Raw genomic sequence first — 27,737 nt, 5'->3', positions numbered from 1 at the left:
TTGTGGCCTCTCCCGTTGCGGAGCACAGGCTCCGGACGCACAGGCTCAGCGGCCATGGCTCACGGGCCCAGCCGCTCTGCGGCATGTGGGATCTTCCCGGACCGGGGCACGAACCCGTGTCCCCTACATCAGCAGGCGGACCCTCAACCACTGCACCACCAGGGAAGCCCAAGACCATTTATTGATGTGCTTGTTTCAGTTATAAATATATATGTAGATGTGTAATGGGTTATGATGTAAAATTTCTTACTCGAAGTTGAGGTTAAAAAGTTAAAAAAAAATTGTGCTAGGTTCTTGATGGTTAAAGAGGAACTTTTATTTTTAACTCATTCAAGGTTACAGCATCCCTTAAAACTTGGTATTGCTTTTTCAGTCTTAAAGGTCCATAGGCCTGTGACTCCAGAGAGGAACTCTCCCCTTTCAGTTAAAGTCTCTCCATCTTCAGAGATGAGTTTGCTCTCTCTTTGGGTTCATCATGTTAGTGTTTGGTAGGACTGAAAAACACATGCCTAGAGAAACTTCTCTGGATTCCACTAGGTGTCACTCAGTCTTTATATTGGGCATTCAAATGCCCATCATTAGGGACGGGTTAAATAAATCATGACCCATCCACCCAGTGGGACACTCTAACTGTAGGCTTATATTCACTGGTATAGAAGGCGAGCTAAGATACATTGCTATGCACAAAGCAAGAATCACTTTAAAATAGAGATTTATAGTTATATACACATATACATACTATATGTATGTGTGTGTGTGTGTTTCGAATGTATATACATAGAGAGCATCTGGAAAAAAATGTTACTGGTGGTTTCCTTGGGTGATGGGTACTTAACTTGCTCCTTGAATTGAGATTTTCATGTCACGTTTTAGAGAAAACAATTTAGCTATAAGAAAACGGGCCTGTCAAAGGGACCAGTAATGAACTCAAACAAAAGGAGCTATGCTCAGAACAGGAACAAGAGTTCTGTCCACATCACCTCTGCTCAGATATGCAGGCATGCCCTCAGCATTAGGGTAGCACCAATATGGAAATTTCTTCCAGAAGGTTCTTTCCTCTATCCTTGGCTTCGCTAGGTGAAAGCTCAGATGAACAGCAGACCTTTCACCATGAACACACCTTGTTTTGTTAGACTCTTAGGCACTAAGCTAAGGTAAATAGAGGCTCTTACTCCCTTCCTGGCTCCTCATCTTATTACTCTATGGAGCAAAACGAGGCGTCTCTGCTTCTATCGGCATCAACTTCTAACTGAAACTAAAACTAAGGTATGTTGGCAGCTAAACAAAAACTAACACTATGGTGGCAGCTTGTTTCATTTTTTTTCTGCCCAGACATAGAAAAATTAAAGCAAAAGTCCCATTTACGGGTTCTCACTGCTTAATCTGTTGCCATCCCTTGTGACTTCTCTCTTTGAGTTACCCAGTTATCTGGATTTTCAAACAATGGACATGTTAATTATTAATTTGAGCTTTGACTGAAGCTGGTTGACAAGTTTGCCAATTGTTAACCAAACTTCTCTCTACTGACAGATTTTTTTAATGTTATTTCTCTTAACAAAATTGTACTCTTATCTACAACACATGTTTTAAACTATCAAGTAATTAAACAATAATATTATTAGGTAATATTCTTTGAACACTTTTTATGAACCTGACACTGTTCTAGGGCTTTAACACATTAAACTACTGGCACTTCAGCAAGCTGTGCACTCAGCTTATCAGCCTGAATCAAACTTGATTTCTAGATTTTCCATGAATTCCTAATAAACTTCATTTTTACATCTACTTTCTTGCCAATCCCAAGTAACATCTATAGGTTCTACCCTTCTCACTCCTTCACACTTTATTTAGTCTTTGAATGCACACCTTTTCTTCCATGTGCTTTCGGCTCTCTTTTGGATAATTGTGACTAGGTTTCTGCTCAAATTTTTGTGTAGTAAAATTGTTTGGGAACAACTATATTTACGTAACATCTTAGAGCGGCTGGAAATGTCCATCCTTAGTAGTTCCGTTTGCTTCTGGATGTTACACAAGCTTTGGTGTAAGGAGCATTCTGACTTCCATACAATACCTACTTGGAACTTTCTTCTTTGAAGCGTTCTGGAAAACAGGGTCTACAGGCAAGGCGGCTGCCAAAGAACAACCCCATGGGAATCCATGTTACAGGGACCCAAGACTCTTCTCCAGAACACCTGGCACAGCAGCCAGTGACATAACAGAGATTAGAATTTGGCACTAGTGGTTGAAGGGAGTGTGTGTGTAGGAATGGGGCACAGAGAGTTAGGTAGCCAGGTGTCCATGGCAGGCTTCTGCAACTTGAGTCCTTCTACAAAGCTGATGGGGGACTCTCCATAGTTAACGTACCTAGAAGTGAGGATGTGCCTGCATATACTTGTCTATCTGTCCTAAAATCAATTGCCATAATGGGGGAGGGGATAAGGAGGGGAAGCTGAAGCTCTGCAAGAGGGTTTACCAAACTGGAGCATTAGTTGCATGCCCTCTTCCTCCCTCTTAGAGATTCCCAAGGCGAATTAACATCAAGGGCTCTCAAAGTGGTAAAGAGATCTGACTCATTTAGTTTAACCCAATGTTTCCAAAGTATTTGGCCACAGGGAAATCTAAGTTTTATGCAGCAATTTATTTACAACCTTTAGAAAATACATTCTTTAAAATGGCACTGAGAAGGGTCTCTTATGAAGTTGGGTGGACCATACAGAGAATGAGTCAATGACAACTCCAGTCATAATGTTTTCTAATAAACTGATCTTACATGAACATATTAGATCAGCGAACAAAAACATGGCTGCCAAGCATGATCTGCCTTGCCAAATAATGGGAAAAGCAGATCAAACCTTGTCTGAACAATGCCTGCTGGTCTCCTGTTAGTGATTGAAAGCCAGACCTGCTGACTGAGTATCTGTAAGACAATGGCCAATGACCTCACAACAAAAGTATGTTGCCTGTTAGCACATTTCTGTCTGGAAGCACAGGGTAGGGAGACTGATTATTACTATTATTTTTTCACATATGAACACAGTCACTGTTAACTAGCCACAACTTCTTACCTGAAAGTATTCTCAGTGTGTTTAAGTTTGTGGGTCATGAATTCTCCATTCTGCGACTTCATTTCTGTAAATCCCTTCTTTCCATCCAAGAAGCTCTTAACTTCTTTGCTTTCTTTGTCCTTTTTAGTCTTCTCATCTTTGATCTAACCAACGGTACATATCAGGAAGAAACATAATGACAATAATCTTAATTAGGTTTTGGTTGGTATCACCAAATAAGACCCAACATCGTTAGGAAGCCAGAAAACTCAGAAGTAAAACAAACTACCGGAGAATGATGTGGTAGAGCTGGAATCAGAGGAAATTCTCAGAGCATAAGGTGTGGTCCTCTAGCCTCTGAGCAAAGACCTTGACCACAATTTTAGGAGGTCAAGATCATCCCTTATTTCACTGAGGTTTTATTTTCAAAAGTAGTGGAGGTGTTACCATTTAGAAACTATTGTGCTCTGGGAACTCCACATAAGAGTGGTTGTTTTCAGTTCCCACTGGGAGAAGCAATTATTAGTGTGGCCTTGATGGGAGAATGGCCAGGTTGCTTGGACAGATTTCTTCTTGGATGAAGGGCACTTCTTTGAGAAGGACACAGATGTGTCGAGGAGGGAATAAGAAACCTACTGAGCCAGACCTGTCAAGCCAATGTTGGCAGATGTCAGAGGAAGACCACCCTAGTATTTTAATCAAATGAATAACTAGGGTCCCCAGGATAGAAAACATAATAACCCTACTTTTAGTGGGATGACTCAGAGACCTGTGGGGCCATGTCTGTAGTCATCTCAACCATTAAAGATAGAATGGAACAGGAAAAATTCCAGGGTTGACTTTGACTTCCATTGAAGGTAATAATTTAGTCTCTGGAAGTGGCTTTATGATTGTTGTGGAAGACAGAGGAAGGTGATACATGGAGAGCAGGTGTTAGCTTTAATTTTTTGTGTGTGGGTTTTGTGTTACAAGTTCCTCATAGTAAGTGAGACAGATTATTTCAAAGTATACTGAATTTACATAGCTTTTTGGGGGGGTAAAGGAGTTCAAATTACTTTATCATCTCACCCACTCTTAAAAAATGAGTGTGAAAACAGGTGAGGCTCATTATTTCTCATTTCAAGACAAACAGTGACAAAGCACTAACATTATAAAGAAACCTAAGGAGGAGGGTTTGGGCGTAAGAACTCAGGGCTTCAGGGACTGCCCAGGATAGTCTCCCCTTACCTCATCACTCACCTCTTCGCAGCTGTTATACTTCAGATACCTACCCCCCGCCAAAGTGCATGTTTTACTAAGCAGAGGACATTTTTTTGCTCTTTACTGATGAACCTTCAGTAGTCCTTTCCCTGATTGCCTTTGTTGTGTATTATTTGATTAAATTACTATCGATGGACTATTCACTACCATGTTGCCCTAATCAGTTAAGACTTTAATCATTCTCCAAGGGGCATATATCTAGGACATCCCTTGGACATGCTGAAGAGGGGGGCTGTTATTTTGCCATTCTCTCTGAGAGCTTTGTAATCCGAGTTTTAGTTCTATTGCTGTCAACAAACTAGCTGTTACTTTAAGTCACCTAGCTTTTCTGGAATGCTGGCTCCATGTACATAAAAAGAAAGGGGTGGACTAGACGATCCCTTCCTAATCTTTCATCCTGTCGTTTCCCTCTTGGCTCCAGATTTGTCCTGAGAGGCGACAGAGAAGAGAAGAAAGCTCCTAGTCTGTCCTACAGCTTTAATAAGGCTCCTTGGTGACTATCCTTGCCTGTTGGTAAATCAGTATTCATTGCACACGAGGAAGCAAGCCAAGTCTCTTCTCATCTTGACCTACCATTGTTGGGTATAGTTCCAGAAACTATGGACTGGAGTTTATATCCTGGTTAAGAAGTATCTGGGAATACACGTTTAAGGGTGAGGGGGTCCCATTTCAGGGAACCCATGAAAGAAATTGTGAGTCAAATCTCCTAGTTTGTGGAGCACTATACAAAGAGAAATTCCCTTTAACTCGTTTCTCTTATTTTGGAGTCTGAGATATTTCCCAGATACCTCCCCAAAATGTACTATCTAATTTACCATCCAAAGATGTGTATAAAATAGATTTGTAAAACAATATATGTCTAACAGAAGAAAAACCCCTCTTTTTCAAGCTCTGCCTTTATTGGCAAAGTTATGGTAGATGGTATGCTTATATTCTCTTTGGAAGACTTTCTCAGAAAAATTCCCAATGAAATAATGATAATGATGCTGACTGAAAATTGTTTTTTCTTTCTGGGAAATGAATAAATAAAGTAATTCCATAACACTTTAAGAAGCACAGTGGGTTGGATTCTATAGCAGATTCAACCTAAGCTAATGGGATATTCTGGGCCCACTCGGAAAAGCATTAGAGCCTCTAGATCAAAATGTTGCCATGAAGAGAATCTATGCTGATGGATTAATACGGGGTTACGTATCCTGAAGGAGCTAAAGTGCTTCCTATATGGGTAACACCAGCATGCTCATATGAAAGGCTCTGGTCAAATGTGATCATTGGGATAACACTATGGGTATCTGGGAAATTCAGTGGGATGACACATGGGTGTATGTGTGGGGGGGTGGGAATTCCAGTGACACGCTCTTGTGCCAGAGAGACACTCAGAAGGTTGTGAGCAGGTCTGAAAGGACCGAGACGCCAATCTCTGTGCTGTATCGCTTTGCATCATTTGATTCCAGAATAGTGCTAAGAATTGTTGCAAGTTACAGTTTTTCAGACTAAGTCGAATATACTTTTGTTAGATTCAGAAGCCTCAATTCCTTTTCCAAGTCCAACGTCTACCACATGGATATCCTTGCTACTTGCTACTGGTCCACGGACAACATGGATTTCACCAGGGAGCTGAGGCTCTACCCAGATCCACTGAGTCAGAGTCTGTGTTTCACAAGTTCCCAGGTGATCAGCATGCACAATGATGTTTAGTGAGAGGCTTTGGCCTACGTGATATGAATATGTTTCAATATTATATGAATAGCTCTGCTGGAAACTGTTTTCCTATTGGAGGCCAGAACAAAAAAAGAGCTCTGGGGTCAAGAACTAAAAGGAGGCATTTTATAGCACAGGGAACTATATTCCGTATCCTATGATAAACTGTAATGGAAAAGAATATTAAAAAAAGAATGTATATATATGTATAACTGAATCACGTTGCTGTACAGCAGAAATTCACACAACACTGCACTTCAACTATACTTCAATACAAATTTTTTTTTAAATTAAAAGGAGGCATTTTATAGTTGGGGAAGAGAAAAAGCTAAATTAGGTTTCAAGGTTGCTGGTCATCTGCGATCCACATCACCACAAAGAGTTAAACTGCAGTGGGAGAAAGGTTTTTTGTAAGGTATTGGAGTGACTTCTGGAAATGTTGCTCACCTGACGTTTGTGTTTACCTATCCTATGTGGCTCCTTGAATTCAAAGGAAAGACTTTTTTTGAGCGGGGGAACAAAAAGGTGGGATGCAGGGCGGGGATGGAGGAGGGCGTTTAAAATGGCTAAGCCATGTAAAATACGATTTAAAGGTATCTACGTGAAGCAACTACACAAATAGCTGGAGAGGGGGAAAATCTAGTCATTCAACTAGTAATTTATGTATGCAATGTTAAAACAGGAATAGCAGATTTTTTTTTTTTTTTAAGCTTGGGTTGAGGAGCTAATCTGTCCTCGTGTCAAAAAGAGGCCAAGTTTTGGGACACTGGAATGTGCTGGAGGGCAAACAGGGAAAGAGGCAGGTCTGAAATCATCATACCATGGCCATTATTGAACGGGGGCCTTATCTAAAAAGAGGCAAAAGGATGATTGGATGACTGCTGATGAGCCCCTTCTAGCTCACGGACACAATACATGAACACAGAATGCCTTAGTCATTAAAAACAAATCACATCTTAGTGAACTGAATTAAATCAGGATGAATTCAAACAGTTATTCGGCCTCTCCTGCTGCACATAAACTTAATCACTGAGTTATGATTTCATGCCCTCTTCCTTCTGTACTGAAAGATACTCCCCACAGAACACTAGCTTTAGAGATGAACCCATGTGGGATATTTCTGTTTGAGTTTAGTCCCAAGGTAATTTTCATTTTTTGGAGATGAATTTGTAGGTGTTCTTCTGTTACAAAATGAGAACAATGTTTCCCAACACGTTTAACAATTTCTTTAGCTGCTTCATTAGGGCCAAATTCAATTTTCTAGTTATTAGTATTTACTCTTTCTGCTGCTTTTAACTGGGCAGTATTCATATTCAGTTTTCACTCCCAAGCCACCACAAGTTCTATTAGAAACAGGGAGGAACACATACCGTAAACAAAATAAACATAACATGAACTAGGAGTTCTTACTTTTTACATGAATCTTAGGAAAAAAAGTTTAAGAAAATAACCATCCCCCTGCTTAATCTCATCTATTTGCTAAATATGGATCTTTCTGTGTCTTACTCTATGCCATAATGGGCAGAGAAATGCAGCAAGAGTCCATTTGAGTTGGAGCTCAATAGCTACAATTTAGTCCCACAGGCAGAGTAATTCAAGTCTTTTTACCTTTGATACTTAAATTTTACCATGTTTAAGTACTTTGAACTTGTTAAATACTGTCATAGTTTTTAGGATTGCTTGGAACTGACATAAGTATGATGATTAAAACAAGGTCAGGCTTTCTGATGTAGCATTTGAATTATGTCGGGGGCATAAGGACATTCTCTCTGCAGCTCTGGTCCACTGACTTGTTTACTTACCTACAGTCAAACACCCTGGCACCAGCTCCTGTGTGTGCCTCAGAAATGCAATGCAGAACATTGTGCCAAACTTTTCTTTTGAAAACCAAATATCATCTTCAGTTCATCAAATTTTTTACTGAGATGCGTGGGAGTATTTTTCCTTTGAAAAGTTAAATCATTAATCAAAGCCAGTTGGAAATATTTCACGATTGAAACGAAAGTAGGATGGCTCAAGGAAAAAAAAATAGCACTTGGGAGAGTAGAAAGTGGGTAAGATTGATCAGAGGAGTGTTTTTCAAGCTTTCTGACTGTGACCCACAGTAAATAAAGACAATTTATATCACAGTGAAATACTTACTGGCCATGATGCCATCTGATATTTTCTATTCTATTTCATTTTAAAAATGCAGATTGACACATTTAGCTAATTTTGAGATGCTTTAAGTTGATTTCATCATTCAATGGGTCATGAGTCATGGCTTGAAAAACACTAGATTAGAGGTTACAATTTTCATCAGACCTGAAATGTCATGGAACACTGCTCTCTGTTGCTTTATGACTAGGTTCTTTCTCAATGATATTTACCTCTTCTTTTTTGAAGGTAGGCTTGTCTTCTTGGGACTTTCCTCTTTTAGCTTGCATTTTAGCCCCCCTTTCTTCTTCCTTTTTATTTTCAAGAATGGTAAGGTCACTCATTTAAAAGAAGCCCTTGCTAGCTTAGAAGAGTGAGAGGGTGCTCAGGTCACTCTGCATGTGGCGTGAAGTGACTTCTCTTTGGCTGTCCCAATGCTCACATTCCCCCCGTGCCAGTGGTTCTAAACAGCAACGTGGGATAGTTTCCTCCCACCAAAATCTTTTCTCATGAGCCTGCCATTGTGCTCACTGAAATCTAGCGTGATGTGGTGCATCTAGTACGTGTTGACAAATCTTGTGTGTGGTCTGGTGCCTCTTGTTCCTGATCATCTCAATGGAAGCTGTGTTTATGAGCCCCTTGTAAGAAGCAGGAGTGAAAGACAACTTCAGTGCAAGGCAGACTTAGCGATAGAGAGTTCTCTCTGGAAAGGTGGATACACAAGCATTTCTTTTTTCTTTTTCCTTTTTTTTTTTTGCAGGGTAGATGGTGGTGGTACGGTGGTGGTGGTTAGGTATAGTGCTCTTAATGCAGCCTTGCAGACAGACGAAAAAATATTTCTTAGCTTACAAATATTCCCCCACCCCCTATTTCCACAATTCCTTGTGCTACATAAATTTGTGTCACCCAGATGCTAAAAGACGCAAAATGTGTGCTCTTAATTGCCAGTCAGTTTTAAGTTGATGCTACCCCTGATGAATGGCTTTCTGCAAGTTTACATTAAGCTCAGGTCTACATGATGGCAAATCAGGGTTTTGACACTTTTTATAAAAGGTCCAAACTGGCTCCTTTCCCTCCCTTATTACCAGTTAATTCCAAGGGGGTTATTTTGCCTCCTTAAGATGATATTTCTGACCATGATTCATCATGTCAGTTTCCCACCCCAACTTTTAGCATATTTTATTAAATGCCAAACACACAGATAAAGTGAGGAGTTATGGTCCCCCTGCCTCATGTAGACCTGTGGATAGAGATAAGTTGTTAAAAGGAATGAGTTTAGATGCAGTGCAGAATCATAAGTCAATGCAGCACCACCACATTTGTCATCTTTGGGTTAATTCATTTTTTCTGGTATTCATAGCAACCAAGCACAGAGCAATTCACTTCTCTCTGGTTGTACCAGTAAATTTGGTTGGTGGAAATAGTTAGCTATCAACTGATTGCTTTATGCTTGCACATTGCTATGACCTAAAAAAATGAGCAGCTTGCCAAATGATCAAGCACGTGGGGCTGTAGGAATGTGGGCTCAGTCCCAAATTTGATGTGCATTACATTTCTCATAAGTTGCAGGCATCACACATTTGGTGCAAAATGTTTACTGTACCTGTTTCTTTTGGACAGCTGTCTGAAGTTTATCTTCTTGTACTTTCTTTGCATTGACCCACTTCCCTTCTGTTTTCTCCTCTACCTTTTCCCCTTTTATCTTTTTCTCCTGCGTTTCCCTTTTCTTCTCTTCTAGTTGCTTCTTACGTCTTTGCTCCTCTACCTTAGCTCTCTCTTCTTCCTCTGCCTTTGCCCTCTGCCTCTCCTCTGCTGCCCTTCTCTCCTCCTCCTTAATCCTTTCCTTCTCCTTTGCCTCCCGTCTTTCTCTCTCTTGTGCAGCTGCTTTTTCTTCTGCTTCCTTTCTTGCTTTCTCCTCGGCTATCTTTTGTTCTTGCTCGGCTTTAATTCTCTCTCTTTCTTCTGCTTCCAACCTGGCCCTTGCTGCCTCAGCTCTTTCCCTTGCTTCCTGTTCCATCTTTTCATTATGGGGAATCTCATGTGAGCCTTTTTCCCTCTCCTCTTCTGTCTTAGGCTCCTCTGTACCGATCTGCCCATTTTTCAATGACATTACTGATTCCTCCTGGGTTTCTGCTGCTTTCTCTTCTGCCACCACCTCTACCTGATTTTCTTCAATGCTCCCTTGCTTTGGCTTCTCTTCTTCTTCTTCCTCCCTTTCTTTTTCTTCTTCCTTTTTCTCTTCGGCATCCATCCAATCATTCTTCTGGTGGGACTTGGTGACTGTTTCTGTTTCCTCTATCTCGTATCTTTCTCGGCGACTTTCGCTTTTTTCTTCCTTCTCTGCCATTTCATTTTCTGCAGTGTTGTTTTGCATTCTTCTGCTGGGTAGCAACAAACTTGCATCTGCTATTGTTGGGTCAGAATCCTTCTGGCGCTCCAGTGCTTCCTGAAGGCGTTTCTGGCGTCTTTCCTCCCGCCGGGCCAGGCGCTCCAGGAGTGCAGCCTCGTCGTCGGCCTCCACCTGAGTGTCTGTGGTGGTCGTCTTGACCTCCTCGTCGGGCACACTGGACAATAGAAACAACAGCAAGGACAGCTTGCTGATTAATCGGTCAGCTGGACTCACGTGCTGTGCCACATGGGAGCTGTAGCAGATATATACATCTCCCCATATATAACCCCATATTAGTACATTCCAGCCTGGCTTTCAACTGGCAGCATATGCAAATCTTTGCCCATGGTCTTTGTCTGGCCATGGGGAATCTATTCTGTACACTAGAAGTGCTCTGAGTATTAATGCCACCTGGGCATTTTGCCTCAAGCAACAACGGATGAGCATTAATGTGTAAACACCGCAGCTCCCCTTACCTTTGGAATCAGATAGCGCTGAGGTGCCTATACCACAGTGGATCTTAGAGTTCCCTGGTGGAATTAAGCTCCTGATACCCACAGTGGTAATTTGCTTGGTAATGAAACCTTTATTTGGTTGCCTTCCCTCCTCTGTCTCACTTCCCCACACTGCTACCACTTTTTCCTGGGATCATGTTACAAGTAAACTCTGCTCGAATCTTCGTTTCAGAATCTGACTTTCAGGGAACTCAAACTAAGACAAGAACCAAACTGAAAAAACGAATTCCTCTTGTATCAAGTAGTGTTCCCACATGTTGCCAAGTCATCTGGAATTCCTGATCTGGACTGCTGGAACACTAAGCACTTTGAGAGGATGGGAGTGTTCGTTATAGTGCGGAGACGCTATATACTCAGGCCAGTGACCCCCATGGTGGAGACATCTAACTGTCCACCACAATTTATGCTCCTCTTTCCTTAGTCACAGGGAAGTGATTGCCTGTCAAGGATTATATTTCCCACCCTCCCCTCTTCCTCGCAACTAGGTGGGGCCCCATGACCAATAATTCCAAAGAAATGTGAGCAGAAGTGAGATGTCCAGACCAGGACAAGTAAGAAGCAGAGGTACATACTCTTCCCTTTCTATCTCTGTCTACTGGCTAGATCAGAGGACTCCAAAGCCCTTGAAGTTGACAGAGTCACAGGAGGAAAGAAGATAGGGAACCAGTTCTACCAGTCAGAAATACCCACACTGGACTAGTACGTGTTACTGCATCAAACTACTAAAATCTGGGGACTCATTGTTAAAGCAGCTGATGTTGCCCTAACTAATAAATATACCATCTCCATTCTTTGTCAAGATTTCCATGAATAAAGGGTCTCTTGCCCTTCTTTTCTGCAGTAGACAAAGGACAGTTAAATTTGATGTTTATAAAAAAAGAAAAAATCTCTAAAAACCAAACTGTAGCATGTCCGCCACTGTGCTCACTATTGCAGGATGCTGGACACTGCCCATGCCAGGGGTGTTGGTCTTCACTGCAGGAAACAACCGGTCATGTGATACTAGGACTGTGACCAGAGTTGGAAGAACATGTCTTGCAATGTTTAGAAACTCCATCAAATTTCATGGTTCATACCAACCTTGGCCCTTTTGAAGTTCAAGTTCACTTAATTTTGGAAAAACATATTTCACATTTAACAACAAGAAATGGCAGACTAAAGGCTAGATTCTAAACTTTCTTGGCCTCAGCTGTTGCTGTAAGACACTGTCTCCATGAATTAGACACATAAGGATTAAATTTCTCTGAAAATGCAAATAGTTTAGAATTTAAGGGGGAAAATCTATATACATAAGGCATTTGGATCAACTGAATTCAAATAATTTTTAAGAGGTACCCCAAATTCCACAATGCTAGCTGGCTTAAAGAACTCTTGAGTTAAGAAACAACAGACTCTACTGAACCTTTCTTTGCTATTTATAAATCAGGACAGCAATCAACAGGAGAAGTTGAGTACCAGTCAGTTGTTTAGCCCCAAGAAGAATACTTATTCTTCTTGTGGCTAATTAGTATGTCAGAGGTAAATCATATGTTATCAGATCTGAATATGCGCTATTAAAAAAAGGAATTTTGTACTCAATCAATGCATGAAATAACTAATAATAGTACAATGTGAAAAAAGAAGAGAAACACAAGTAGAAGCAAGATTTTAAAAGCTAGAAAACTATAGGCACTAGTAATTTCTTAAGGCATTGTTGATTACTCACTAATAACCAGATTCACAAAAGGCCTTAAAATGTCATTTTTAAACTCTTTCTTTCCCACCCCCTTCAACTCAGAAATAGAAAAGGCAGTGAAGACTATGCAGCCCTGATCTGTAAGACTCTGCTACCATCTTCCTAATAATGGTCAAAATTACTATGTGCAAGCACTGTGCATTTTACAGGTATTATCATCTCATTTAAATTTAACAACATTCCTAAAAGAAAGGTATGATTTTTACTTCCATTGGATTGAAGAAATACAGTTAGTGAAGAAAGGGTCAAGCTGGGATTCTAAGCCAGGTGGTGAACCCCAGAGAACCTCTTTGCTATACTCCCTCCCTAATCAGGAGCTACTTACCGAGGGACAAAGTCTGTTTTTCCACGTAACCAAGAAGCTTCCTGATTGAATCGTCCTGTCTGCCAGCATGTTCACTACTGCCTTCAGAAACCCTCTGTGTACCCACTCAAATTCACATTAAAGAGGCCAGAACTCTTTCCCTTCAGAATTTTCTACACAGATTGAATGAAGAGGATTATCAAATGCAGTGCCCTCCCAACACACACAGAATGAAAGAATCTAAAGCCAAAGCCACACAAAAGATCTTACATGGTGATTTCATTATATTTAACCAGTCCACAATTTAAAAATAAAATTATTTTTTTCTCCATCCCCCCTCCCCATCTTTTCTATACCTTGGGGCATATAAATGATATATACTAACTATTAGCATAATGCACTGTGTGACCTTGTATGTGTGAACTTGTAAAAGCCCCTTTTGAAAAAGTTGAACTTATTAAGTATTCTCGACTTTCCTGATTTCTACCAGGACTGGTATAGAAAAAAATGTAGTACTAAACTCATAAGCTTGTTTGAATAATTACATTAAATTAAACAGGATTCTGCACCTTGTTGAATATTGTAGAGATCAAAGAATACTGGTTTAGGGTGTATATCAGGAAAAATAAGACATTTGCAATTCATGCCTACTTCTAAAATTCAAGTATTATCTGCTACTGGTAGGTACAGAGGACTATTAAACTAATACATCTTCAGTTCAAAACAGATAACAATATCCTAAAGAATGAAGGTAAATAGTTTTCCTTATTTAAGCGTATAACCCACGATTTTTAGTAAATAAAAGATTTACTAGATTATAAAAGAAAATAAAATCCTTCAACTGGGGTGTGTTTAGGGGATGGGATGCGGGGGGGGGTGGGGTGGGGAGAAAGGAGTACTGGTGTCCTAATGTCTAAATCAGATTGACTGTCCAATCTGGTTAGTTGCCTAAAATGTCCACAGAAGAATTAAACAAGCTAGAAAGACGGAAAGAGTTGAGTTGGGCTGAGAAGGGGATGCTTTACCCAACACATTCCTTTCATCAGACAGGCTAAGAAGCAACTGGAAAAATTCTCCCTTCTGAAGAGGACAGTACCTGTTCTGGGTATTGACCTCCACTTGGTCAGTCACCTGTCCCAAGGATTCTTCCTCTTGCTTCTGCCGCAGCCTTTCCTGCCGGGCACGGCGGCGCCGTTCCCGGGCGGCCTCTTCCTCATCATCGTCGTTCCGCTGGTAGGCGATTCTGTAACATCACAAAGACAACTTCTTGAGCTTGCCAACTGCCCACCATTTTCACCACCTTCTTGGAAGGATCGACACTGAGCTTGACTACTTACTGAACCATAGAGTTCTAAAAGGATGGTTCTGTTCCTTAAGTTGAGAGACCTGATCTGACTAGTTTTTAAACTTTTAAGTATCTGAAAAGCGTTAGTCCAATAGCTACAGAGGATAATTTACAATGACCAAATAACAGCTTAAACTAAAAAGTTTACACAAAAGCAACTGCCTTTGGAGACTGTGGGTTAGCATATTTAGATTTCTTTACTCAGCTGATGATTAGCATGTTAAGATTTAGAAGCAGAAATCCAAAGAACTGAACTGAAAGTACTGAAAACACTTATTGAAAAGATTCAGCATGTTGTATGAATTATTTGTGGATATGTTGTCACAAAGGTCAGAAAAGAATCAAGTTATGTTACCAAACCAGGACTTTGGCATTAATAAGCCAAATAGCTAACTAAAATCCAGAGCAGGATATCCTCTTTGCTTGGATTTAATTTCTTCCTTTTTGTTCACTTTCACTGAAGAAAAGTGTTATTGACAACTGATAGGAGGCTTCACAGTCAGTGCAGCACCCTCCAAGGCCGCCTCTTTGGTTCTAAAACTGCTTTAGTGTCCCACTACCCACACGCTGAGCACATCTTGGGAGCCCCCAGGTGTGTATTTAGATAGAAACCTAAGGGCTAAGGCCAGTAGAAGAGGCGCAGAGGGTTTCACATGCATATATGGTATTTAGCTTTCCTAGTTTATTGGAAGCAAAGAACTACTTAGGGAAATTATACAATCAATATCACTAGTTAGATACGTTTCCCCTAATATTTATTCCCAAGTAAAGAATCGGAGCTGGGGAACTCCAGATGCTCAGACTCATGAGGAGATAGCCTGCGTGGTCAACCTGGCTGTTTTGGAAGGAGGACTGTGTACTGACATACAGCGTGCTGGGAAGGCATGGCAGTGCTGGCTGGCCCAGGGACAAGCTGGCCTGATGGATACATGGGATGCAATGGAGCTGCATTGTGCAGCAGACTGGAGAGTTAACATGCTTTTTTACAGTGTTACTAACATATCTACAAATAGAAATCCAGGTACGTAAACGTTTCATACTTATCAATAATGACTAAGCTAAAATAATTTACAAATGAAAGAAAACAAAACAGCAGAATCGCATAATTTATACCAACGAAACGAACCTAATATGACTGATGATGGTTTGCTCATGTTAGATTTACAAACTAGGTATTTTTAGATCCCGTACTTTACTTTACCTATCTTTTGACTTCAATAATACAAATGCTATGAATGTTTTTGACCTTACAAAAACAAGATGAACAGTTCTGAAGGTTGGTTGGTTTGTTCTTTGCTACTTAAGAAACTCTGACTTCATACTTGCTAAAATGTGCTAGTGTGCAATATTCAAATGCCAATATAAATAAACTGTCACTTAGTAATTCTATAAAGCGGACTGGTTTATTTCCACAAATATGGAGAGAAGGGCTGTGTGATATAGTTAAAGGGCAACTAGGTTAATACTCAGAAAACCGAGTTTCTAGAACTGGTCTCTCCCCAGCTTGCAGCCCTTTGATTAACCTGCATTAAACTGCGTTGTCTGTAAGTGGGTGACAATCAGATGAAATCATGGGTGTATTGTGGTAAGGCATACTCCAGTGTAGTATTTTGTTGTTATTAGGAAAATGCAGTGGAGGAGCTGCCTTGTGAGGAAAGATGAGTTCAATTTTAGACTTGTTGAATTTAAGGTGACAGCATGACATGGTTTGAATGTTCCTTTCTAATTCAATCACATTGTAGTTTGCAGTTGAAAGCCCTTCCCAGTGGTTTGGCTTCAGTCTTCAGATTCTTGGCCTCATATTCCTTTGGCTTATTTCTCAGTAGACAGCTTTAACCACAGCAGGGAGAATGAGTCCTTAATGACTGCTTCCCAAGCTAATCAAACAGAAAGTCTTAATTTGCCCTTCTACGTCTCTGGATCAGCCATGAGGTCTTGGCTATTACTTGGGGGCCTTCCTTTTCCAAGACAAGCATGACACATAAAAGCTCCATATGGGGCACCCTATGGCAACAACAAAACCCTCCCTGCTCCTAAATGGAATCTCATTTGAAGCCCTTAATTTCCCAGTATACTTGAACGTCTCAGAGGTGTTACTCTCCCTCCTCCCACCCACCCAATGTGCTTCACGGCAGATGCTGTTGGCTTTTAGTTCTGACACGACCTAGATATGCCATCTGTCTCAGCCAGGTCACGCTCAGTCTTCCTTCATCTTAGGTTTCTCATCAGAGGCGTGGCCTTCCACATCCGGATCACTGCCCCTGTCTCTGCTAACTCTTCTTGCTTCATACTGCTTAAAATTTATCATCACTTTGCATCGGTAGACTCTTACCTAGGATACACAGTCGCCAGAGCTAGATTTTTGAGGACCTTTTATTGCTACTAATAAGGAAACATGTTAAAATTGTTTTCATAGTTAAAAAAGGAGCCAAAATGTTTTCATGGCATTTTGAATCAGAATGTGCCCGGCTGCTGGCTCAATAACATAGCAGTCGACTTTGTAAGTGAAATTGTGCCCATGCCAAATGACTTGATATGTGTAGAAATTCTTCGAATGTGAGCCTCCCTACTTTAGTCCTCAGAGGGCAGAGCACACAGCGGTTGCTTAGCTTTCAGGCCTCTCCCACGGCAACTACCCTTCAGACTACTACCAGAGGTTTATTACTTTTCTTTCAAAATTGAAAAACCTTAGTTGTTACATTTTTTCTGATTCTAAAAGTAACATACACTTATTATTTTCTTAAACCAGACATTAAAAAATGTACAAAAGAGAAAGTAAAAGTCAGTTCCCTAATCCACTACTCAGATGTGAACATGATTAACATTCAGTGTATTCTACCAGAACTTTTCCTTTGCATGCATAGATATTTTAATTTTTAACAAAGTGGGATCATGTTATATATACTACTTTAGAAACAGCTTCTTTAATTTACCTTATTTATGACTATTTTAACACATTAGCAAAATATAATTTCCAACAGCAACACAGTATTCTATGACTAGATGTACGTAGTGGATGTATGTATATGGATGTACTATAATCTATTTAACCACACTTCTACTGATGGGCAGTTAAGATTTTTCCAAATTTATGTTCTTATAAACAATGCTGTAAAGGACATCACTATAGATGTACTTTTACCACTTGTTCAATTACTTATCCAGGAAAAATTCTCAAAAGTTAGAATTCCTGAGTTTAAGATATGCTCACTTAAAGGCTCTTGTTACACATTGACAAATTGCCCTCCAGAAAGGTATGTAACATCAGCAACGTATGAGTGCTAATTTCACTATAACAAGAATTTATCCAAAAAGACAGATGAGAACACCACATCCTTAATACGTCCACATGATAGTACAACAACTCTGCTTTAGGCTTCAGTTAAAGACAAAATGTTAACATTCTAACTTTTCACACACCAGATTTAAATGTATTTGAAGTGCTGCTGACTAGTAAAAATCATACCTAACCACCCACTGGGTTGTAATAAAAGCATAACAATCCATTTGTTCTTTCTGTGAAACTTCAGCAGATGCTGGCAGTAACCAGTCTACTGTATTGTACACTATAAAGACAACTGATGTTCCCAGATGATTCAGAAGCAGCAGAGGGTTTGAAGTTCCTCTGAATCATCTGAGAAAGATTAAACTATGTTGATTAGAGTTTTAATCAAATGCATTTTACTTAAAAAATGAGTAATCCCAAATGAGATGTAAAGCACCTTTTATTAAATAAAATGTTCAATTGACTTTCCCACCCAGGCTGGGTGTCAGCAGGTTTACTTTGGAGTATTCTGCTTTGTTTCTGGGTAATTGCCTTTGCTCATCTCTTAGAGCATACTTGGAGAAAGGTATGATTGATCTTACTGCAGGAAGCCCAGTGCTGCTGGCAGCAAAATGGCTCATCAAATATTCGGGAGAGAGATGATCTTGTGTGTGTGTGTGTGTGTGTGTGTGTCAATAAGTGCTGAACAATCTCAGAAGTCCATAATAATTACATGATGTTATTTGATTGTGCCAGTGGTATGAAAAAAGCAGAAAGGTCTGGCTTTTCTTCCATTCCCAGAACCACTGCCTAAATATCCTGGTGTTATATTATAAGAAAAAACAGGTCTATGCAATGGGAAAACTCTCTTGGAATGTTGTGGCTTTCACACCAAAGACTTTTTAAGTCTTTACCACCAGACCTCTACTGCCTCAGTGTATTCAAGTAACACTATAATCATGTTACAAGCTGTGCCTTTTAGATAGAAAGTTCAAATAAATAAAAGTATTGCAGACATGGCAAATAATGAAACCACTGAGGACTCAGCGTCTTTACATTTGGCTGGGCCAGGGTCTAAATGTACACTAGATGAGATAAAGAGGAAGTGGCAGAGGCTTCCACAGTAAGACACTGGAGCAAGGCACTAGCTGTCACCTTGCCCCAATGTCCCCCTCACCCCATCTTCTCCAATAAACATTTCTCAAGACTTGCTCAACACTGGCAAAATTCTTACTATAATTTCATCTACAGTAATGAGTTTTTTAACCCCGTGTTCTCCATAGTGTGAAGAATGTTACTCTCATTTCCTTTCATTTTGTCTGTTTCTTTTTATTTTGCTATTTCCTGATTTGAGACTCCAGTACATGATCCTTAAAGTTTTCAAGTAAAAATGCTGGCAATAACATTTTATTAACAAGACAAGATCTCTTATCAGGAAACCATGTTTAAAAATAGAACAAGAACAAGTAATAACCAGTTTTATGAGGGGGCTGATTTTATGACAAGTTTAAGAGCACTAAAGAAAATATTTAATTTTCTATATCTTACAGCAACGGTTATTAACATTTAAAGAATGTGGATCTCTTTAAAATATCAAGAAAAATTAAAATACCATGACAGTTGCTTATAGTTTTGTTATTTATTAAAAATGTTTTATAAGGTCTATAAACTCAACACTGCATAAAAAAGGAATCTGTATCTTATAAACCACTGCATTTATACATATTTGCAGAGCAGTGTTTCATACCTGAAACTGTTATTTATCAGACTACAGAAGATAAATTTAGGAGTCTCTTCCAGTAACTTCACCACTAGAGAACCACTGGTATATAGAAAGAGATTACCAGAGTGCCACTGAACAGACTCTGACTTGTCCCCTTCAAGCTCTTTTGCATCCTTTAACATTCCTTCTGCTTGGTAAGCACACATACACATACAGACACACACGCAAACCCACAGGTTAAGTGAGGAAAACCTCGGAGAAAATAAAAGGCTCAAGGCACTAAAATGAGGCCCGTGTACAAAAGACTTATTATAGAGATCCCCATTCAGATCAAAGTTTCCAAGTCTCTCTGTTTTCCTTAATTATTTCTGCCACATTCCTATATTTTAAAAAGAGAATGTTGCACCTACAATTCCAACAGAACAAATAAATTCGCTACCTGAAAGAAGGACTCCTACCAGTAGTTCATCATTTGTGAATCCACAGTAACTTATAGGCCAGCAGACACTTAGCTGAACCCTAAGATCCGCTTTCATCTCCCTGCATCCCCTGTACCTCTTCTTTCGTGCAAGGAGTCATCCGAGAGAAGCTGGTGCTGGTTGAAAAAGATTCCAGGTTGTAACTGTGACACCCAATCCCAAACACCATCCTGCCCCCGGCTTTCTGCAGCTGCACGTTCCCCACGCAGGCCAGACTCAGGAGGAAGACTGACTGGGGTTCACATCTGCAAAGGACTTCTTAGTCAATTACATTTCTTTGATTTCCATCATTCTTGGTTCTGCCAATGTCATTGTCTTAACCTGGGTCTTAATATGGGATCCAACTTAGAGTTAAAACCTCATGTGGGTTGAAAATGTGGTCATCAGCTATTAGGAGGCAAAATGATTCATACAGACTTTCAGTATTGTTTTTCATGTACCAAAAACCCCAGTGATTTTCTTTCATAATATGAATGCAAGCGATTCTCCAAATATATCCAATTAGCCCTGTGAATTGCTCAAATGCTCTTAGTAAAATTTCAGGCAATGCTATGATCAGGAGGGAAAATCCTGACCTGCTGAAATGAATCATATTTGCTCTGCAGATTTATTGTATATTTGAAAGTTAAAAGAGGTTTATAGATACATTCCAGGCTCTTAAATATGATTTTGTTTATATATATGTGGTGTCTGTAAAATGTTGTGGTTTCATTTAATGCACATAAGGTCCAATTCTGAATGTTTTTCCCTTGGATTCCTTAAAAGAAAGGCATTAAAAATTACAGTGGAGGAAAAAATCAAGAAAATAAAAATATTTTCTGGTCAAAATATGTTTAGAAATGGATTAATAGCTAATAGCCAATCGGTCTATTAGTAATTAATATAGGATAGAATGAAAGAAAGCCCCCCTCATTTAGAATATATGTGTATATATATATATATATTTTTTTTTTTTTTCTGGTAGGGAAGGTAAAAATATGCTGAATTTCACTGAAGGATTCATTGCTATGTCAGGGGTGTGCCTTTTATGGCAGTGCAAGCATGCAAGGGGATACATTACTCTGAAGAAATTTACCCAGGAAGAGAGGTATATCCCATCCCATCTCCCTGTACACACACACACATTTGAGAATTACTAAGGTTTGCAAACCAGCCATAAATTTTGGTTCTCAACAGTAAGACACTGTGTGCTTGCACACTTCAGTGTTCTCATATATGTTGTCACCACAAGTTATCACCAGCAGCCTACCATATGCTTTATATAATGGTGACATCCCATAATCCCATGAGTTTCTATAACCACAGACCATGGTGGGGAAACGTGTCGCGGAGCAGCGTAGAAAGAAACGACATCAGGCAGTGGAAGGAAAACCTCTTCACCTCGCCTCCACACACTCTCGTAGAGGCTGGCTCTTAGTATTATTATGACTGTGATGTCCTGTCAAACAAATAGATGAGCTCTGATTGATCATGTATGGTTAGAGGGAACTCAGGGAGTAGGGTGAGTTCTGATTCTGACTCAGGGTTGTATGGCTAACTAGGGCTTATGGGAACACAGTTCTCAGAATGGGCCTGCTCTGGGACAGGCAGACCCCTAAGCTTAGAGACTCACTGCTGAATTGATACAGATAGTCATTTGTATCAGGACATTTAAAAAGATGAATCTAACTGTTTCCGGTCAATATTTTAAATTAAAACGACGTTTAGCATGAAATATAGTGTACCTATGAATGAGTGTATAGTACACCACCACTTAAAAGAGGAATAATGAACCAAACACCCATGTACCTACTACCCAGCTTAAAGAGCACCAGCACTTTGAAGATCCTTATGTGCCCTTCCTCAGCCCCATTCCTATCTCTTTTTAAATGCCTCCAAATAACCTCTAACCTGAATTTTAATTGTTCTCTTGCTTTTCTTTGTAGTTTTACCCCCAAGGGATGCATTCCTAAACAATTCATTTTTTAGTTTTGCCTTCTCGAACTTTATATAATCATACTCTATGCATTCTGTGATTAGTTTCTTTCACCCTACATTATACTTTTGAGATTCATCTATGTTTATATGAATAGGTATAGTTTATAATGACAGATGAGATATAGGATTTCCCAAACATTTCTTGAGATTATAGTTTGGATGAGATAAATGTCTAACTTTTTATTCAACTGGTGCCATGTTCTTTCTTAAAGTCCATAGATATTCAGTAGAAATAAAATGAATAGAATCTGGGTTATTTCTTACTGAATTGTTATTTTTCACATTTATTTTTTAAAGGAATAATGCATCTGTCAAATCTACTAAACACAGATTCTGGAGGGATAATTCCATGGCAGTTTCCTGAGATAAACCAAAATCTATTTGTTCTGTCACAAACAGGACTGAATTTGCACCACTCCCACCATCCCACCCTATTCAAACGATAAGCTTGGTCAGATACAAACAGTTCAGTTTTTAATTTATAAATGTTTAGAAAGTGTAGGTATGGATAGAGAAGATTGATGATGGAGAAGATATATTTTACTCCTCACTTGATAAGTCAAGTTAAGCTTTGATTTGAAATGAATGACAAGGAGTAAGAGAAATGTTTAAGTGGCTAGTAAGATAATTAAAATAAAGTAACCAAACTTTCCTCTCTTTTAACTCTGATTTGAAATTCAACTGGTATAAAATGTGGCTGATACAGGATAAACCCAATTACTACCTATGTTTTCATAAACATTACCTTTTCTTCATCCCCAACCTAGGATTCTTTGTCTAATAAGAATCTTAAATAAAATATTATCATTAATAAACTTGGGCTTTTAAAAATGTTGTCATTCAAAAGTAAAATCTGATTTGGGGTTGTTTTCTGACTGTTGTATCTATTAAAGGACAACCTTGGTTTAATGTGCATAGTAGATGTGGACAATAAACCTTGGGCTTAGGTAATTTATTTTCAAGTAAAACATGATAAAACAATTCATCAGACCTGGGTGCCTATGACTGGCAATGCTGCATTCTGCCAGTTCTTTCTCTTGCATGTAGGTCTGAACATGGATATACAACTGATGAAAAACACTGCCTTAGAGTGGGGTGCAGGTAAATCTCCACATGTCCAACGGCCGACTTGGATGCAACTGCATCTGACCACAGATATATAAACAAGCAGATTCTTTACACAGTCCAAGACAAACTCCTAGAAACAGAAACTTCCACTGCCATCTTCAAATGTAAAAAAAATGAACTATTTTAGATGAGTCTTATACTTAGTGTGATCTAGACGTTAAAATATTACCCCCAAATTTGAAATATTTGTGTGATGCAGTACAAAGGTTCATAATTTCATGTGGTGGGGCTTTGAATTATGGTACTGCTATCACATTGCTAAACACTGGACAAAAGAAACACAGTGATTGGGGAAACAAAAACAAGATGTCCTTAAGTGGAGATTATGAACCTGTGACTAATTAGAAGGAATCCCTGTAGGGGAAAGCGGTACTTCAGACATGCTGATGGAAATGGTACATGGCATGTGGGTACTGCTAACTGAAGTCACATGTCCTGTGTCAGCTGAGAGGATTCTCAGCATCCTCTCTACACAGGCAATGCTTAATGCAGGGAAATTTATGGGTAACGGAGTTTCATAACAGGCCTTTCATGATCCTCTCCTCTCCCAAAAGTGCCCTCTGGAGCTTTCCTGCTTCCACTCTCATTTTTCTTAACTGGAAAAAGAGTTAGTATTCATCTCCTCTTTCCCAGTGCTCTTTTGGCTCCATTTCCCTTGGGGTGGCATGGCCTCCCATCATTCCCCCCACCACACACAAGCTTTTGTCCTTCCTCTCTCCTTCAGAAACAGAAAGCTCAAATATACTGATAGATATGACACTGGAGCATTGTTTCCGGCAACTCTGGTGAGTGAAGGGACTGTTATTCTAACAAGAAAGCATACTTTGGGGTGATTGCTACCTCCTCAACTCCAGCAGTATTACACAACCTTACCTAACATCCAGCTGGCTCATAGCTAGAACTGCAGAGTTTTGTTTACAAGTGGTAGCAAGTAGAAAGACAAACCTTGAATAGAGACAGGAAATGGAAAAATGAAAGGCCAAATCCTGAAGTTTGGACCTATGTGAAGAACACTTATTCTTGTAGGGGACTTGGGAGCCAATGGCTGTCAATGGGTCCAACCTCCCTACTGTTATGAAAAGAAGTCAAGGACTCTGCTCTGCACTCGGTAGATCATCTTCCTAAGTCAACAGAAACCTCACCTATGATGGGGCCTGCTCCATGTGGAAGGAATAAAGCAGATACCTATTTGTTGTGATTTGGTAAACAGCCAGCCTGACCAAACCAAACCAAACCAAATAAAGACCTCCATAGTTAAAGTTAATAGAAGACCCCCATAAAAATGTGAACATTTAAATAGATAAAGTAATATTAAATAACTAAGCTCCCACATTTGTGTGTGTGTTAACTGAACTAGATCACCGACAGCTGAAGAATCAGACAGCTGGGGCTCTGAGAGAGAGAAACGTGGGCATTAGAGACATTCTTAGATGGCACTTAAATTGCTTGAGGTACCTGTCCTGCAACAGCAGATCGACACCCCAACAATAGAGTATAAACCAATACAATCACTAGTTCTTTAAAATTGTTACCTAGTACAGGAGGCACTGCTTCAGTAGGGGAGATAACTGACTTTACTCTAAAAATATTTTTTTCTAATTATAAATTACAAAGTTACAGCATTGCGTTGGTTTATAGGTTTCTGATCTTGTGTATATTCCTCTCTACAACCAAACCACTGATCCATGTAGCACCTAGACTTTGAAGGGAGGACAGTTAAATTCAAGTGGGACATCAGAGTGATGGGCTCTGAACAGCTGGACTCTGAGGAGGTGTTGGTGGGTGATGTGCCAGATATGAATGTGGCTTCTTAACTTACAGAATTGGGGTGCTGGTTGGTAATACTACTCTAACATGCAAATTGACACCTAGGTGACTGGAATTAATGCATTCATCCAACACACATTTATTGAGTATTTATTCAAGCCACTGAGGGTGGAAACTAAGGTGAAAACCCTGAAAAGACTTTATAATCTGGTAGGGAAGCTAAGACAGGTGTAAGAACATAATAATAGATAGAATGAGGTAAATATCATGAGATGTTGATAAAGTGATCTAAAGTTTAGGGGAGGAAGAAGACGATTCCAGCTAAGGGATCAGAGAAGGCTTCATGGAGAAAGTGGTACCTGAGCTAGATCTTTTAGGACTGGGGCTGGGGGGACAGAAGAGGATCTTTCCACATACAGAGAGCTCCAATAGCAAGGCTGCAGAGTCAGGAAATACGGACATGAGAAAGCAAACAATCCAGTCTGGCCGGTGCTTGGAGTACATGAAAGGTATTAGTGAGGCTCTAGTTGTGCTTGGCACATACAGAAGGACAGCTTCCAGTAACTGGAAGAGTAAACCAACCATTTTACAAAGCTTAAGAGGGGTGCTCCTTCCTTTGCGGTGGCCCTACGGAAACACACAGGGAGGATTTTCTAGCTTCAGTCTCCACTCCAGGTGTTTCATGTCACTCTGCAGCTTTCCCTGAGAAATAAAGGGCTAGCTACCCAATATCAAGGTCTCCATAAATCTTAGCTGCAAGAGGAGACTTCAGTTCAGCAAATCCTACGATCATTTAGAGCAGAAGCACTGTGGAGGATCCTTCAAGAGTAATAAGCTGTGATTTCCAATTTTTCAGAGTGGCATTCATATCCTTTTTTATTCTCCACTGTCTTGTACTCACTTTGCCCACATAGAGTAAATCAAATTTTTACTTATTCTGCTTGTTAATCAGATCCCAGGGGATCCCAGATCACCACTGTGGCAAGCTGGCAAGATAGTAAAACAACAGAATCATTAAACTAGTAGGAATTTTGGAGGTTATTTTCAGTCCATGCTACACACGGTAACCTGGGGTTGAAGAGGTGAAGTGACTCAACCAACTACAAAATCAGAACTAGACCCAGGTCTTTAGATCCCATACTTGTTTTCTTTCTAACCTATGACACTGTATCAGCTTTCTTAGGGTGTTCTGTAGATTAACAAATAGCTCCAGTCATCTAAGCCAGGGATTGGCAAACTATGGCTCAAGAGCCGAAACTGGCCCACATTCTGTTGTTGTAAATAAAGTTTTGTTGGAACATAGTCATTCCCGGATTGTCTATGGCTGCTTTCACCCTTTAATGCCAGAGCTGAGTAATTATGACAGAGAGTGTATTTCCCACAAATTTGAAAATATATACCATCTAGCCCTTCACAAAAAAAGTTTGCTGATCCCTGATCTCAGCCAATGGTCCTGAAATTTTTTTATAGTGTAAGATCAGTTAAAAAATTTAAGCATATATATATATGTATATATATATATACACACACATATGTGCATATATATGTATATATATACACACATATACACATATATAGTAACTTATTTATAAATTATATACATGTAGTGCTGTTTAAATGTTTATAGATTTATAATACAGGAAAAAGATAAGACAACAAAACAGAACATATTTAAAGTAAGTTTAATTTATTAATGTCCATAAAATCTTTTGTGAAAACTCTTAGTTTAACACACTGAGATAAGTAATTTGAAAATCTGGCTATAAGTTCAATTTATTTTGAAATTTGGTTTTAAACGACAGTAATAACTTAATTTTTTTAAAAAGCCCCTAAAAGATATGTAGAGACAAGTGGAAAGAACACATCCCTGGCTTGGCATTTGAAGCAAGATACTAATACAGTCAATCTGCCCCACCAACCATGCAGTTTTCTGTAAACTTTAGGAAATTTATGCCTGTCCTGATATCAACTAGTTGTTCGTTCAGAGTCATCCAAAGGCAGTTTTACATTTTTAATAAACATCTAAACTGAGATGTTTTACTTGGGAGGTTTTTAAATAGATAAGAAAATGTTGGTTCCAAGGTGAGGTGTGAAGATCAATAATCTTAGGTAGGTTACATGTTTGGACAAAAAAAAAAAAAAAAAATCACAAAGCAATGGGGTCATTTCCCAAAAGATCTCTCTGCTGCATGAGTTTCTTCTAAAAAGCAGTTATATTCCCCGCTGTTTGTGGACAGCTCTCCTTTGCTGAAAGGCACAGGGGAAGTGCATGGCTCAGAAGCTAAGTGCTCATACACACTCACAGCATTAGTGACAGCTTCACCGCGTTCTCAGAGTCTCCCTGGGCTCATGTGGTCAGTGTTCCCTTCAACCGGCAGTTTCTGCAGAAATCCTTTTAAGTCCAGAAACCTGAGTCCATTTCATGAAGCTTAGTTTACTTTAAACTAGATAAGCTATACCATCGGTATACGCACTTACCCAGTTACAGGTAAACTGCAAGGATGTGAAAGGACAGGGGCCGCCCTCCCCTCTGGGGGCGGAACGCCTGCTCTTCCCTCAGGACCAGTCACACATGGTCAGAAATATGGACTTAGCGCGGGTGCCAGGGCCAGAAAGCATAGTAAGCATCAGTAGTGCTTCGTTTCCAATTAGTTTAACTTCGTTTATACTCTCTTGCCTTCTTTTCTCTGACCGTGCTCTTCCCTGCTCTCCATTTTTACCTAGAGGGCTCTTCTCTATCCCTCATGGCCAGCTCAACCCTGTGTGAGGTCTTGAAGGTCAACTGGAAGGAGCTCTTTCCCTCCTGTGAAATCGTTGCTGTTGTTCCAGGCATTTGTCAATATTGCCTTATTGTTATTTGTGTACCATCCTATCTCTCATACTATGTCATGTCTGTTGAAATCAAGAGTCATGTTTTATACATATTTTTAGCCCTCCTCCCCAATGTGTTTGTAGGTATTTGGTAAGTA

The 27,737-nt window shown here is 39.7% G+C and overlaps 1 protein-coding gene across 11 annotated transcripts in view; it reads right to left on the bottom strand.

The window, feature by feature from the left end:
• CALD1 (caldesmon 1) overlaps positions 1 to 27,737 on the bottom strand; it is a 182,432-nt gene that overhangs the window by 21,749 nt on the left and 132,946 nt on the right. For 7 of the 11 annotated variants that reach the window (XM_082632953.1, XM_082632954.1, XM_082632949.1 and 4 more), the window contains 4 exons: positions 14,181 to 14,327; positions 9,745 to 10,705; positions 8,375 to 8,452; positions 3,066 to 3,208 (listed from right to left, as the gene is read on the bottom strand). In XM_082632953.1, the coding sequence (XP_082489079.1) occupies positions 3,066 to 3,208; positions 8,375 to 8,452; positions 9,745 to 10,705; positions 14,181 to 14,327 (1,329 nt within the window). The remainder of the gene's footprint in view (positions 1 to 3,065; positions 3,209 to 8,374; positions 8,453 to 9,744; positions 10,706 to 14,180; positions 14,328 to 27,737) is intronic. The other 4 variants (XM_082632955.1, XM_082632956.1, XM_082632947.1 and 1 more) reach the window with 1 other exon arrangement.

This window comes from Mesoplodon mirus, assembly GCF_964341445.2.
Source record: "Mesoplodon mirus genome assembly, chromosome: 9".
Lineage (NCBI taxonomy): Eukaryota > Metazoa > Chordata > Mammalia > Artiodactyla > Ziphiidae > Mesoplodon > Mesoplodon mirus.
The sequence above is the reverse complement of the archived record's forward strand: the minus strand, read 5'-3'. Positions and strand labels throughout refer to the sequence as shown.